General features: G+C 35.4%; 1 protein-coding gene across 1 annotated transcript; it reads left to right on the plus strand.

Annotated features, from left to right (window-relative positions):
• The first annotated feature begins 1298 nt into the window (after positions 1 to 1298).
• LOC113277974 lies at positions 1299 to 2053 on the plus strand. The gene is made up of 2 exons (XM_026526928.1): positions 1299 to 1427; positions 1531 to 2053. The coding sequence occupies exons 1-2, from the start codon at positions 1391 to 1393 to the stop codon at positions 1869 to 1871; spliced, it is 378 nt and encodes a 125-aa protein (XP_026382713.1). The 5' UTR covers positions 1299 to 1390; the 3' UTR covers positions 1872 to 2053.
• The last annotated feature ends 12620 nt before the right edge of the window (positions 2054 to 14673 follow it).

Here is a 14673-nt window from a genome sequence, read left to right on the forward strand (position 1 = left end):
ATTTTCCTAGGTTTTTTAGATGAAGAATGACCCTCCTCATCCTCCATTGAATCAAGAAGAAATTTTTTCTCACTTTCTCCTTCTCTCCTTCTCAATAAAAACTTTGATTATTTTTTTCCCCAAAATTTTCATCTGAACAAACCTTTATAATTCCGAAAATTATCTTAATCACTAAATAAAAGTTTTAATCACTAATCCAGATTACTAACACTAATACGTAAAGGGTAGATTGCCATTAAAAAGAAATTTGGTTAAGGGGATTTCTGATTTTGTTATTTCACAATCTTTTTTGTCTTTATTCAGTATGCCTAATAAGATTTCAGTATGCCCAAAATCATAGTTCATATGCAAAGAACTCGGGCTTCACCAACATAGTTAGTAGCTATCCTTATTTTCATTGGTCACGTACACCAAGGGATCCTGGAGATTAAGCAACTTTGCACATTCGGTATTTCTTGTTTTACAATATACATGGGTTGGTTAAATTTGCTGCTCTTGGGTTGCTAAAATTGAAGTGAGCTCAATTTTTTCTTCATCCTTGTGCATAGAGTTTTTGTTTTGATGCTTCAGAAGGTTAACTTTTTTTTTTCTTCAGAAACATATGCTTGAGGTTCCTAATATCAACACTCTTCCATCTTAACATAGCGAAGCATTCCACTGATGTAACATTCAGTTCTAGTAAGGGAATTGGACAAATGGTAATTATCGTCGTTTCTATTTCTATGTATAAAATCCAATCCTGTTTGCTACGTATTAGTATTTTGGTAATTTTCCATCAGCTATATTCTGTTACTCGGGGATGAAGAGAAGATGTTACAATAAGGAGAGTGTTAAGTATAGTCTTGTCTTGTGTTGCTCTTACACCTGCAGATTATGTCATTAAATGTCATTAGACACATGGTAAAGTTACAACAGCTGAATCTAAATAGAGGCAGACCCGAGCACCGATCTAACACGATAAAGAAAATGTAGTTCGATAGCTGAAACCACCACCAAATAGCCAAGTTCCATTTAGCACCGTAACTCAACCATTTCCCTTCCGCTCCACAATATACATGCGAATGCGAACTAACATATAGATGCCAAGGAGAACGGTATAATGGAACCCGGCCTTGAGTGCAATAATTCTTGAACGGTATAAACGTGTCAAGTGACAAAAGCTGGAGCACTTATCCTACCATACACAAAGTCACAGGCAGAATAATATAGCCGGCTCTAGAACATTCCTCCCCTCAATCAACTCAACAAATAATATCTCCTGCCTTTGTATCCCTCTATAAATATCAGAACCCCATCATTCTCTCATTTCCACACTCACTCACACAACCAAAAAAAGAAAATTAAATGAAAGGTTCTATCTAGGGTTTCTGAATCTCCACCCAACACTCTAATGGCTACCAACAAAATCCACCTCCTGAGGCAATCAGGTATGTACATATTTTCTAGACTTTGCAATTACGGGTTTATTTTTTCTGATTATTAGTAACATGGATTAATTTTGTATGCTCATGTGTTTGATTGATTCTGCAGCTATGGAAGCTGGAGATCCTGGAAAATATTACATCAATCCATCTGAGAAACTGATGAGCAAAGCATCTGATTGGAAAATTGTAGAACATGAAGATTCTATTGAGTTAATTTTCGATGATGCTGCTTTTGGGGATATTCCTGTTTTTGGCAGAATATACAACTATCAGGCTATTGGCGATTCTGAAAACAAGGATGATGAGTACGGTTACATAATGAATACTGATTATCTTCATGCTAGGAAAGTTGATGGTGAGCAGAAGGATGGCTTTACAAAGTTTTACATTCCTAAAATCAAAGTTGAAGAAAACAAGAAGAAGGTTGCTGGATCGCAGGCTAAGTAGTAGTAAGAGCAATGGAAGGTGGGTTCTAGATCTTGGTTTTTATCAAAATTTCTTTCTAGTCCTTTTCTACTTCTTCTAGGATTTCTGTTTCTAGCTAGGGTTTTTCAGAGTTATGTTGAGATTGTTATTTTGATCATCAGTGGGCTTAATGATGAATATCTAATATCTGATGTTGTAATGAACGAAAATTTCATGGATTAATTAGTACTATTAGGTTCTTTTATGGTTTTCCTTTTCTAGTTTCTCCGTTGTTGATTATATAGCTTCGAAGTTCATACGAATCATCATAATGGTGTTGGCCATGAAAACGCAGAAATTACCACAAAAAAAACTAGATTGAAAAGTTGTGTTGTGTTTTAGTGATAGGGGCAAAATCGAGATATTTTCTTTGTTTTACTGAGAATTCCCATCGAAAAGAGTAAATGGTTCCGTACGTCCAGGAAACCCAGAGATGAGCTATAATCTGTAGATAGCAGAGTCACGGTTTTGTTTCGTAGTGCACCTGTGTTCTTCTTTGAATTAATGAAAGCTTGTAGCACAAATTTGTAGTTAAAACTTTGAACAAAAAGTATAACTGAGCAAACTCAGCTGCAGCATTATTCATGATTGTCGGATAGTTAGTGGCTATATCTATCAGGCAGCTCTAGTAAACTTGAACTTGGTCCTTATGTTCATTGGCTACGTACACCAAGGAATCATTGATATTAAGCACCTTTTGTTGGGTAAAAATTGATTTCTGGTTTTATAATTAAACATGTTAGTGTTGTATTTATAACTACAATAGTTTCCATAACTACACATTTGGCATTTCTTATTTTACAATGCATGGGCTGCTTAATTTGTTGTTCTTGGGTTGTTAAAAGTGAAGTGAGCTCAATGTTTCTTCATACGTATACCGCGTACATAAGAGTTTTTATTTTGTTGCTTCATATGGGTACTTGACCTTCCTAGCATCAATTCGCTAATACATATCAACATTAATCTTCCATCTGAACGTACCTGAGGTACAATTACAAGGGATTTGGAATCTACTCAGTACCTTCTCTTCCAAATGGATGAGCCTAATTTAGATTGATAATCAAAAACTTCTTACAGGACTTGGGCAATCATTTGCCTTCAATAGAACTACCCAAACAATAATCAACGACTGTCAACAATCCTAACTGTTGGATACAGAAAACTAGATGACTTCCCTAACCCCATTTTTCCGATTTACACCCCCACAGAACTGACAAATAAATCAAACATATAGTAAAAGGCCCCAATGAGCACAATAATGAGACCATAGGTACATGACACATTCCTCCCATCTACTTACCTTAAAGATTGTGCAAACTTAAGCTAGGTCGAGCAAATCATTAGCAACAAGAATAAGAATTTTTACTCAAACAAATCATTATAATTGGGTTCCCCATGAAAATACGGAAATTAGCAACAAGAAAGAAATGTTTACTCTGTAATTTCTGTGCATTTAATTTAATTATAGTGGCAAAAAACGGTTCCATACGTATTATACCACAGAGATCAGGGTAAACAGTAGAGCCAGCGTTTTGTTTGCTAGTGTATCCGTTTTTCTTGAATGAATCTCAAAACACAAAGGTCACAATAAAAGTACGAAAGGTAACACAAAGATCTTAATTACAGACTAAAATTTTGAATCCCAAAAATAATTTTATTCCTTGACTTGGCTAACCGGCCAATCCAATCTTGCTCGATCTACATATTGAAAGCAATCTAATAGTTTTAAGTCATGTTCAAAACAACTGGCAGCTTCGATAAATAAGGAAGTATCACCATAAGACGGTAGTAATCTTAAGAAACTACCAGCTTAATTACTCAGAAATATTCATTGAGTGATTGTTGTTCCAAGAGATTTATACACGGTAGATATTGAATAGGTTGTGATCAAATAAAAAGATTGTGGTGTATCTGGATATCCTTATCTTTTCATTAGTAGTAAGAAAAATGGAAAGAAGGTGTAGATCTTGGTTTTATGAAAATTTCTTTCTATTTTTTTTTTGTTTTTTTCTTCTTCAAGGGTTTCTGGTTTTTGTATCTATGAGTGTTTGAGAGTTATGATTAGATTGGTATTTTGATCATCAGCGGCTTTATTGATGAATCAACATGTGTAATCCTTCCATTTATGCAGTGAGAGAAAGGCTCTTATGTATTAATTAGTACTGTTGTTCATTTTTTGTTATGGTCTTCCTTTTGTATTTTTCCCTTTGTTGATTCAAGCATATAGCTACAAAGTTGGAAGAAACCATTATAATTGTGTTGGCGATGAAAATGCAGAAATTAGCAAAAAAACTAGATTGAAAAGCTTTTGTTGTTATCGAATGACGACCTAGGGGAGGAGCCCTTTAGTGATGAAAAATGTAACTTTGTCCGTCATAAAGTTTGTGCAGAAAAATAAAATTATTTCCAATTTGATGAATTCGAGATTCAAACCGACACAGTCAAACAAATTGATCGTAAATTTCATTCATACACAATAAAACAAAAAGATTTCCTGTTGAAATTTTTTAAAAAAACTCATTGAATTTATCGAATGATTCGGATCATCTTTCATTAACAGAGAAGGTGAAGAACATGATGGTATTCGAGTAAAAAAACGGGGGTGAAAAAGCGGTGGTCTAACAACCACACCCAATATTTGCTTAGCAATTTGGATGGACAAATTCCAATATACTTTTAAGCGAATCCACTAGACAGTCAGACTCAATCTTTAGAAAAGTATATCAAAGAGTTTATGTCTCAATTTCTCAATTCAGTCTGCAATCAAACAAATAAGAATTTGCGATCCCGATTGAATAATAGAAATAACTTGGACGGTATCACAAACCAATATCCAAGTGTCAATCAATTCAATCAACAACCCAAAAGGCCAGATTCAAGAACTGATTGAACTTAACGCACAACCTGTGATATTTCTATTATATAAATAAATATAATGCGGAAAATAAATAACACAAACACCAAAAATTTTGTTAATGAGGAAACCGCAAATGTAGAAAAACCCCGGGACCTAGTCCAGCTTTGAACACCACACTGTAAAACCGCTACATACACTAGTCTACTACCAATGAACTTCGGACTGGAATATACTTGAGCTCTAATCAATCACACACTGATCAAGGTACAATTGCGCAACTTACGTCTCTAAACCCCAGCAGAATTCTACACACTTGATTCCCTTAGCTGATCTCACTCACAACTAAGAGTTGCCACGACCCAAAGTCGAAGACTTGATAAACAAATCTGTCTCACATATAAAAGTCTATTGAGATAGATAAATCTGTCTCCCACAGAGATACGTATAAGTTTTGTTCCGTCTTTTGATAAATCAATGTGAACAAGAACCAATTGATTATATTCTCGAAGAACAACCTAGTATTATCATCCACTTTACAATAATCTTAATTGTATGGAAGCGAAACAAGATATTGTGGAATCACAAACGATGAGACGAAGATGTTTGTGACTACTTTTTATCTTGCCTATCGGAGATCAATCTCGAGCAAATCTTAGAGAAGATAGTACTCAACACGAAAAAACAGGGAAAGATCAGAACACGCAACTACAGAAAAAATAGTTGGATCTGGCTTCACAATCCCGATGAAGTCTTCAAGTCATTAACCTACAGGGTTTTGAAAAAAACCTAAGGTTATGGAGAATCGACGCTAGTCGCAACTAGTATCACACATGAGATGTGGGGATTAGGTTTCCAAGTTTCTAGAGTTCTCGCTTATATAGTTTTCAAATCAGGGTTTGCAATCAATGTTACCTTGGTAACAAAGCATTCAATATTCACCGTCAGATGAAAACCTGATTAGACTCAAGCTAATATCTTTCAACCGTTATATCGAACTTAGCTTGTTACTCACAAATGAAATGTACCTTCATTTAGATATGAGTAACCATAGCTAAACGTGTACACCTTGTTGGCTCAACAATCATTAACCGAAGTTAGCCATATGAACACTTTGATATCAACCTTATTCATCTTAACCACAACTAGTTCAAATGACTCAAACGAAACTAGCTCTAGAGTTGTTCAATTGTTTATATTCTCATAGAAGTATACAAGAAACAATTGAAACAAAAACGGTTTGATTCACTCGAATCGGTTCAAGAACATTATAGCCACGGTTTTCAAAAGATTGCATTCCTTATTATATTAATGTATTGGTTCATGACATAGTTGATTTTAGAACATAACTGACTCAAGCATGTAAACGGGTACGCATACCTAAGTAGCCGGAATTGGACTGTGTTCGACAGTACGCAAACGGGTACGCATACTATCACACATCCAAACTTCAGTTGAAATCAGTATGCGTATGGGTACGCATACCAAAATTCCGGGACTTCAACCGAGTCCTCTAGTACGCGTACGGGTACGCATACCAAGGCTCCCAGACTTCACCTGACCTTGCTAGTACGCATACGGATATGCATACTACACCGGTCTTGGATCAACATATATTCAAGTACGCATACTATGTCTATAATCCAAGTAAGGTTAGTTTTGTAAACTCCATTTCAATCGTTGAAACGTTCTTAGAAGACGAAAGTATCTGTCTCACACGAACTATTAGCTTCAAAGCAATTTTCAAGTGATCGAATGATCAATACGAAACATTCTGAATCTACATCAAATGACTGCCTCACACAAATCATATAAGATGTTACAAGGCGAATTTCACTTGATCATCTTTTGACTTTCGTAAAGAATATAAGATGAACTTGGTCAAAGCGAAAGCTTACCAACACATATTTCGAGAAATATGTAAGCGAGTTAAATTCATCTCGAAATATCAAATGTGTATAAGTCGAATACTATATAGTAATACGACTTTTGTCTCAAGAAGGAGATAGGGTTGAATGAGACTTTCCGAGTGATAGATGAGTTTCAGTCTCCACATACCTTTTGTTGATGAAGTTCCACAAGCTCTCCTTTGTAGTTCTTCGTCTTTAATTGATGAATGATGTGAAGTCTAAAACTCAACTACACAATTTATCCTAGTCCGAGACATCACTATAAGTAGACTATAAATCAAGACTTATAGTTTTCATCACTAAACTTGACAAACAAGCTTGAGATAGTGCTCTAACAATCCCCCCATCCCTTTATCAATTTTAGTGACAAAATTATCAATAAATATGGATTACAAAATAAATAAAACTTTGTAACTTCTCATCCAAATGCTTGATCTCCTTGGTTCTTCAACATTACTCGAGATCTCCGTCACTTCCAAGTACTCCAGTGATTCTGAACGTGTTCAAATCAGCATCATAGTTGTTGAAGATCCTTAGCAATAACAATGAGAAAACAGTTGCTCTCAATCATTGTTATACAGTGTAATAGTATTATTACACATCATTAAAGTTCAATTGTACCACAAATTTGACAACAATACTATGGTGATATGTATCACTCCCCTTTAGTCAATACTTCATCTCACAATGAAAACCACTCCCTCTTACATAATAATCCGCAAACCATATGTATTTGTAGTGTGAACTGCACATTAATTCTCCCCCTTTTTATCAATATTAATTGGCAAAGGTACGAAAACTAGTGGCATCCTAATGAAATTTCCATGGAGATACTTCATGACAAAAAGAAAACATATCAACTTTGTTTAGATGCCATCATATAGTCGAAACTAAATGCATTCATCAAGGAGTTCATAAAGATACAAGAAAACTCCTACAATATTCCACATCTGCACTCCCCACAAAGATTTGACAATTAAGCACAAGTTCAAATAAGAACTCTCCCCCAAGAAAATAAAGATTTCTTTGGATATTAACAAATTTCATGAAACAGGAATTTTTATCCAGAAAACTCAATTAAATTAACCACAAGAGAACCCATGTTTAATTTATTGGAAATGCTCAAGAAAACTTACGGAGCCTCACAGTACTTTCATATAGAAGTGGGTCAGGGAAAGATCAATACTGCGAAATGTTCAAAGATTCATTATATTTCTATCAATATTTGTATAATGATATCATAGTCTTAATCTTTGTAATCAAAAGTTCATCCTATCTTCCATCAATGTTTGCATAATGACACAATAGGTCTAACTTTTGACATAATATGAGACAATCATAGTTCACGGACGCAAATACACATCCCATAACAATTTTTGCAATATATAAAACCAATAATGATTAATACTTCAAAATCATCTTCCAAATATTCTTTAGAATTTAAATAAATAAATCTAAAAACATTGCAACATGAAAATAGTTGGAAATAGCTATGCGTACTCACAATAATTGTTATTCTAAACCCTAGTTATCCTTTTTAAAACACAAGAATAAATTCTCATAAGAAGTTTCCTAGACATCAAGATAAACTCGTAATGCACATATAATATGATTTGTCCTTAGAGGGTAGAATCAATTTTTTTCGCACATATTTGCACCAAGAATAGCTACCAAAGGCGTATAAAAAGATTTTATTAACAAAGAAAAACATACAAAGTCATTAATGACCATGCGCCATAGTTCACATAAGATGATTGTGAACATTCAAGAATGCCATAACAATGAGTACTACTGTCCGTTCTTGAACTTCCTTCTTTGTGATTCACCAAAAATATTCTTGTAAAAGCTACAAATGATCTTAGAAGAGTAGTACTCCAAGAATCCAAGTGCCCAAGTCCAAGAGAAGTGGAACAAGTGCGACGAAACGAAGCAAAACACTCAAAAACAAGAGAAGGGACAAACACCAATCTTAACTCATCCAGATTCAAGAATTCTCATCTTTATTTTGAAGAGAACTCAAAGAGGAAGAGAATGCAAAAAAAAAATGAGGTCATTCTGAGTTCGAAAGAAGAAGTTACAGCCAAAACTCTATGTCTTCATATCTCTTTGGATGCTTGGGACGCTGGAAAGCTTTGAAGTTGTAAGTTTTATTTTGATTTGCTCGAAGACTAGCAAAGTCTAAGTGTGGGGGAATTTGATAGGTGTAGAATACACCGTATTTGCTATCTAGAGTTTATGCTTTCTTTGCTACTTTTCTTGTAAATTATGTATTTTACGTGTGTTTTGAGTTTTATAGCTACTTTGGAGTCATGCGGAAGAAAAGAAGAAGAAATCATCCAAAATTGAGAAAGAAGGATAAATTTGTCATTTCATTGGCGAATACTATTGGGAGCCCAGCCAGTTGATGTTAAGGGGTGGCCACATGTTATAGAATATCCACTGGGGTGTCCCCCTAGCCTGCAGTGGGGTACCGTTATCCATCCCCAACCACCTAACCCTAAAACCGAGAGTTTATTCTCTCGTTCCTCATTTTCTCAGTCATTATTTACTCCTGAAACAGAGACGAGAGAAACAGCAGCCGCTGTATATCCGATTGACCGAAAAAGGGGATCTGTTGTTGAATTAATGAGATCGACAGAGATGTTGTTAATGTGAGAAGAGATTGTTGAGTTTTGCTGAATTGAGATGACAAGAAGGAGATTTAAGGGTTTTTAACTGAGAATGAAATCAAGAAATTGTGGTTGCTGACATTGAAGATTGATGATGGTCTGCAACTGAAATTGAATCATGGAAGATGAGCGTGATGTTGTTAATGAAATGGGTTTGTGGTTATATATAAGGATTAGAATTGATTGAGGTTGAATCTGAGATGAAATTGAAAATGGGTTCGATTTGCGAGAACTGAAGATGTTGCTGATCCTGGGTTCATTATAAAGTATGGGTTCTGTTGGTCGAAGAATTATGTGAAGATGGAGCTGCCATTGAGGAAGAGATTTATGAAATTAGGGTTCCTTGAATTAAGATTCAAAGCTGGTGATGATAAGAGATGGATTTTACAGAATAACAAGGATTTTCATGGGTAAATGCCGTGGAATTGCAGCTACAACTGTTGAGAAGAATGAAAATGGGTTCTTGCTGCAATGGGGTTTATGGTGGAACTGAATTTGAGATATGCTGATGTTGTTGGTGACGCTTCAGGGTTGGCTGAAATTGATGTTGCTGTAAGTTTTGAACAAACAAGAAATCGAACAAATCTGGAACTGATGTTGCGGCTGAGTTGAGAATTCAGGGGCTGATAGAAGATGGGTTTGATCTGTGTTGAGTAAATCCGAGAATTTCTAAGATGGGATTTGTTGCCTCTGTCAAGAACAGCGAGAAATTGAGTTGTTGCTGCTAAGGAGAAAATGGGTTTGATTTAGAGATTGGTGTTGAGCTGATGAGTGAAGCTCTGCTGCAGGAATGAAGACTATAATTTTTAGATGTATGCTAGGAATGTCGCAGGTATGGAGCTGAAAGAATGGCCCGAACTTGGCCTGGGAATACACCTGAAACAGAGAAAACTCTGTCTAAATTTTCCCTCTGATGAGTCAACTCAGTGACCGATCCAGACATTTGTCTCAGACCAGTCAGCCGAGTTAGAAGCTGACTCGATAACTGACTCGGCTGACATCCCTTCCTTTGACCCGATTGACTGACGATGACCGTTAGTTTGATTGTTAACTTAAACGGTACCGTGACGGAATATTCCGTCGACGGAGAAGTATATCCAGTTACCGGCGGCGACTTTCCAGGTCGATTTTCGGTGATCCCGAGGACTTTTCCGGCGACCCAAAAATTATAGCTTTTGTGTGGATTCTTCTCATGGATGTGAATACTTAGACTTGAATTAGATGAAGAATTGGGGTTGGATATGGAAAGAGAAGATGGAAGATTTGGAGAATTGGACTTAAAATTGGAATTAGGCTCAAATTGGGAAAGTGGTGCTATTATGGAATAAGGATTCTATTCCTAAGAGGATTGCTAGGAAATTGAAGCCTATAAATAGAGAAGTTCTCTACACCTCTCTACACTTCTTTACACACACAACACTTGTGTTTTTGCTTGCTTTCAAAATTCTTCTTTTAATTATTTGTGTGAACTTTAAAAAAATTCTCCCTTTAATTATTTGTGTGAATTTCAAAAACATGAGTAGCTAATTTTCTTATTGATTGAGGATGAATTCCTAGTTCTTAACATGTTTTGAGTTTTGTTTTTAAATCTACTTTGAAGTTTTTCACATGATTATCGTTTGTTTTTACTAATAGGAATGTTTATATATTCATGGTTGATTGATAGGTCGTTTAGGATGCATACTAAATTGATTTGTTAATTGATATAAAGCTAGTGAAAGTTAGGGGATAAGTAATAGTTTCTTGACTCTTTACACAAGTAGCAAACACGAGATCTTGCGGAGGGATTCCGTGGAGCAATTGTGTGTGGAAACAACGTTAGCAAGTAGACCTTGAGCTAAGAGTCTAACTACTAATATCAACCTAATAAATTCATAAATCTTAATGCGTTTAACTAAATTACATCTTGAGTGAGCTACTACTAGGTGGTTTGGTGAATAGAATCCGGTAGTCGAGAACTTCCGTATCCGGTGATACTAGGGATTTAGGGGTTTAGCACTGAGCTAGCTGCTTTACCTACGGTTGGTGATAATCTGTTACTAATAAAAAGTGAAAAAGAACATAACTTGAATCATTTTTTTGCAACGAAGAAGGATTCCTTGATCTAATCTCTCTTATTGATTTCAACTTTATCTTTTTAATTGCTTTGTTTATTCTTTTACTTTATAAAATCTAAAACCCTCTTTTTTGTGACATTATAAGACAACTAAAACCTCTTGCTCCTCGTGGGAACAATCCTTACTATTGCTATATTACTTGTTAATTAGTGAGAAAAATATTAATTAATTTGTTGTGGTTACGACACGCATCAAATTTTGGCGTCGCTGCCGGGGAGCAGCGGAGCAGCTTTAGTTGTTTTTATTTTCGTTTTATTTTTGTTTTTAACTTTGTTTTCTAGATTTTTTATTTCAGGTACCAGTTTTCCATGTACGGTGGACAAGAGCAAGCATATTACAACAATCAATACGGTTTTCAACCTCAACATTATGGCAACTTCCAACCATCTTTAGGATACAATCAAAACCAATCTTTTGGCTATGATCAATTTCCTACAAAACCTTATGGATATTCTCATACATATCAACAACCTTGTAGTAGGTATGTAAGTCAAGCACCAAGGTGGGATAAGTCTACTTCTAAATGGATTCATTCGAGTTGTATGCAGATTATGAAAGAATTTCAAGATATGCGACAAATATTAGACCAACTTGACCGTGATAAAAAGAACGTCGCACAAACCAATTTCTGCAACACTTTTTCTTATCCGACTTTGGATCGTAATTATGATCATTCACCCATTCAAAGGGAAGAGTCCTGGGAAAGAGAACTTATTGTAGCCAACGGTGGTAAGCATGTGAACGTCAAGAAACTTGCACAGAAATTATACAAGTTGGAAGATGATGGAACCTCGGAAGAGCTTGTCGCAGAAATTAGTGGGACCATTCATATGGAACTTAAACGACGTCTGGATAAAGGTTATGAAACCGATGAAGATTCTTATTATGGTGAGTCTGAAAGTGAAGATGATTGTGTTGAAAAGGACCAACCTTTGGAGACTTTTGATGACGCTAGTGCAGCCTACTCGAGCCTTGATCTTAATAATGATCAATCACCTATTCAAAAGGTAGAGCTTGAGGAAGATGCAATTAGTGATTTTAAAAAATTCCTTAGGGAAAAAAATGAGTCCGCGGTAGTGTATGAGCGTTGCAACAATGAGGAAGTTATTCCAACTCCGGATCATAATAACGATCCTTCACTTATTCAAAAAGAGGAGATTGGGTGTGACTTAGCTATTGTTATAAACGGTGTAAAACCCTCACAAGATCTTACAATTTATACCGATGAAAATCATTTTAGTGAATGGCCTGATTCCGATGATGAGAATGTTGAAGAGATGATGCTAGAGGATGAAACCAAATTCATTGATTTTGTGGAAGACCCAATTGAACTTGCCAATGATTTTAATGATGCCGAGACTTTGGTTAAGGTAGAAAACGACGAAGAATGGTTGCAAGGTTTGATAGAGGACCACGATATACAAGAGGTAAGTAATTCACTTGAATTTTTTAAGGATGAAGAGGATTCCGTAATACAAGAAATTGTGAAAGGTTTGTCAAACCCTTTGCATACTGATTCTTCTCCTCTACCTCTTATTGGTTTGAATGTATGTGCTTCGAAAGTATTTTTGGATGATTTTGTTTCTAGATATCCACCATTGGAAACACTTGATGCTAACACTATGCAGGTTTGCCAGGAGAAATACATGGAAGTTCCCGAATTCTATGTTCTTTATACACTTCCGAGTGTGGACAAGAATAAGTGTGGGGGAAATTTATATCGAGCGATAACATTATTATTATTTCCTTGTGCTAACATTTGTATGGAGTTATTGTTTGCAATACAGGTATTGTGGGTGGATCCCCAAATTTTCAGATTGTTAGTATATGGGGAGTGAATCTTACAAGAAGTTAAGTCACGCCGTCGACTTTAAAACAAGCGCTTAATGGGAGGCAACCCATAGGTTTTGTATTTCTTATCCTTTTACTTTTTCTTTTCTTTTTCCTTTGTTTATTTTTTTTTCTTGTTCCATATCATGTTAGGATTTCCCACCTTGACTTTACTAGGACGATTCAATTACATTAAGGACAATGTAAGGTTTAAGTATGGGGGAGTGGTTAAGCATATTTAAAAAAATATAATTTTGCATAAAACCTCCAACTTGTAGAGATTTTAGAGTCACTAGCATACTTCTAGGTATGTTTACATAGAGAATTCTGACCGACATAACTGAACTTGGAAGTGTTAGGGAACTACTTTCGGATTTCTTGCTTGTTAGAGTGTTAAATAATGGATTTAATCATGCCGGTGATGCAGATTAGGAGCAGGGAGAAATGCATTATTAGAGTTGCTGATCAATCATTAGTGAAGACTATCCTATTTATATCATGCGAGGCACCGACCATATTTATTTATAAATAACTAAAGAGCTTTCTTTTGAGTGTGTGTCACCGTACGTTAATTCCGGGTAGAATGGTGAGCTACCCAACCTCCCACCAATAAAATCACTACACTTTGATCTCTTGAGTGTTAATTTTGTCAATCATGAGGGTGACGATTATAGATGAAAGCCTCCTTCTTGTAGTTCGATTTGCAGTTAACACCATTCTCTTTCTCAACAACAACAGATCCATAGAAACACCATCATCATCAACAAGGGAGCGACATCAAAATCTACAAGGAAAGTTGAAAAAGTTCAAGGTTTACAAGCAACGGAACAAGAAAAGAGTAAATTTCATATCCAAGTAAAGCAACATATAATGAGCGGATTTTTATATATACATGTTGAAGACTTACATATAAGGAGCGTAATTTTATATCCAAGTTGAAGACTTATTTACAAGAGCAAAGAAAAGCAAAAGGTGAGAATTATTGAAGTTTATGATTTCGAGACGATACAAGTTGTGAAGAATCAAGCGGTAAAGTACTTTTCCCACGGCCATGGTTTGTTTTTATTTTCACTTTGTTTTGTATTTTATTTCTCTTGTCTCTAAAAAAAAGTAAATTGAAAAAAAAATGAGACAAGAGAAAAATTTATCATTGGTTTTATTTATTTAATAAGCCGTGGGGAAGGAAAATCTATAAGAAAGTTTCCAGCGACAAGGATTTTGAGGAAGAAAGTTATAAATTTTCAAGGAATTACGAAGTTCGAGCATTTATCATCAATAGTTGAAGCCGAGGACGACGACCAAGAAGATAAAAACGAGGAGCGAAGACGTTTCTACTGGATGCCGTGAGAGTGGTGTTATCATAATTTGCAATAGGATGTGAAGGTAAGTAAGTAATCTCATCCT

Source organism: Papaver somniferum, chromosome 5 (genome assembly GCF_003573695.1).
Source record: "Papaver somniferum cultivar HN1 chromosome 5, ASM357369v1, whole genome shotgun sequence".
NCBI lineage: Eukaryota > Viridiplantae > Streptophyta > Magnoliopsida > Ranunculales > Papaveraceae > Papaver > Papaver somniferum.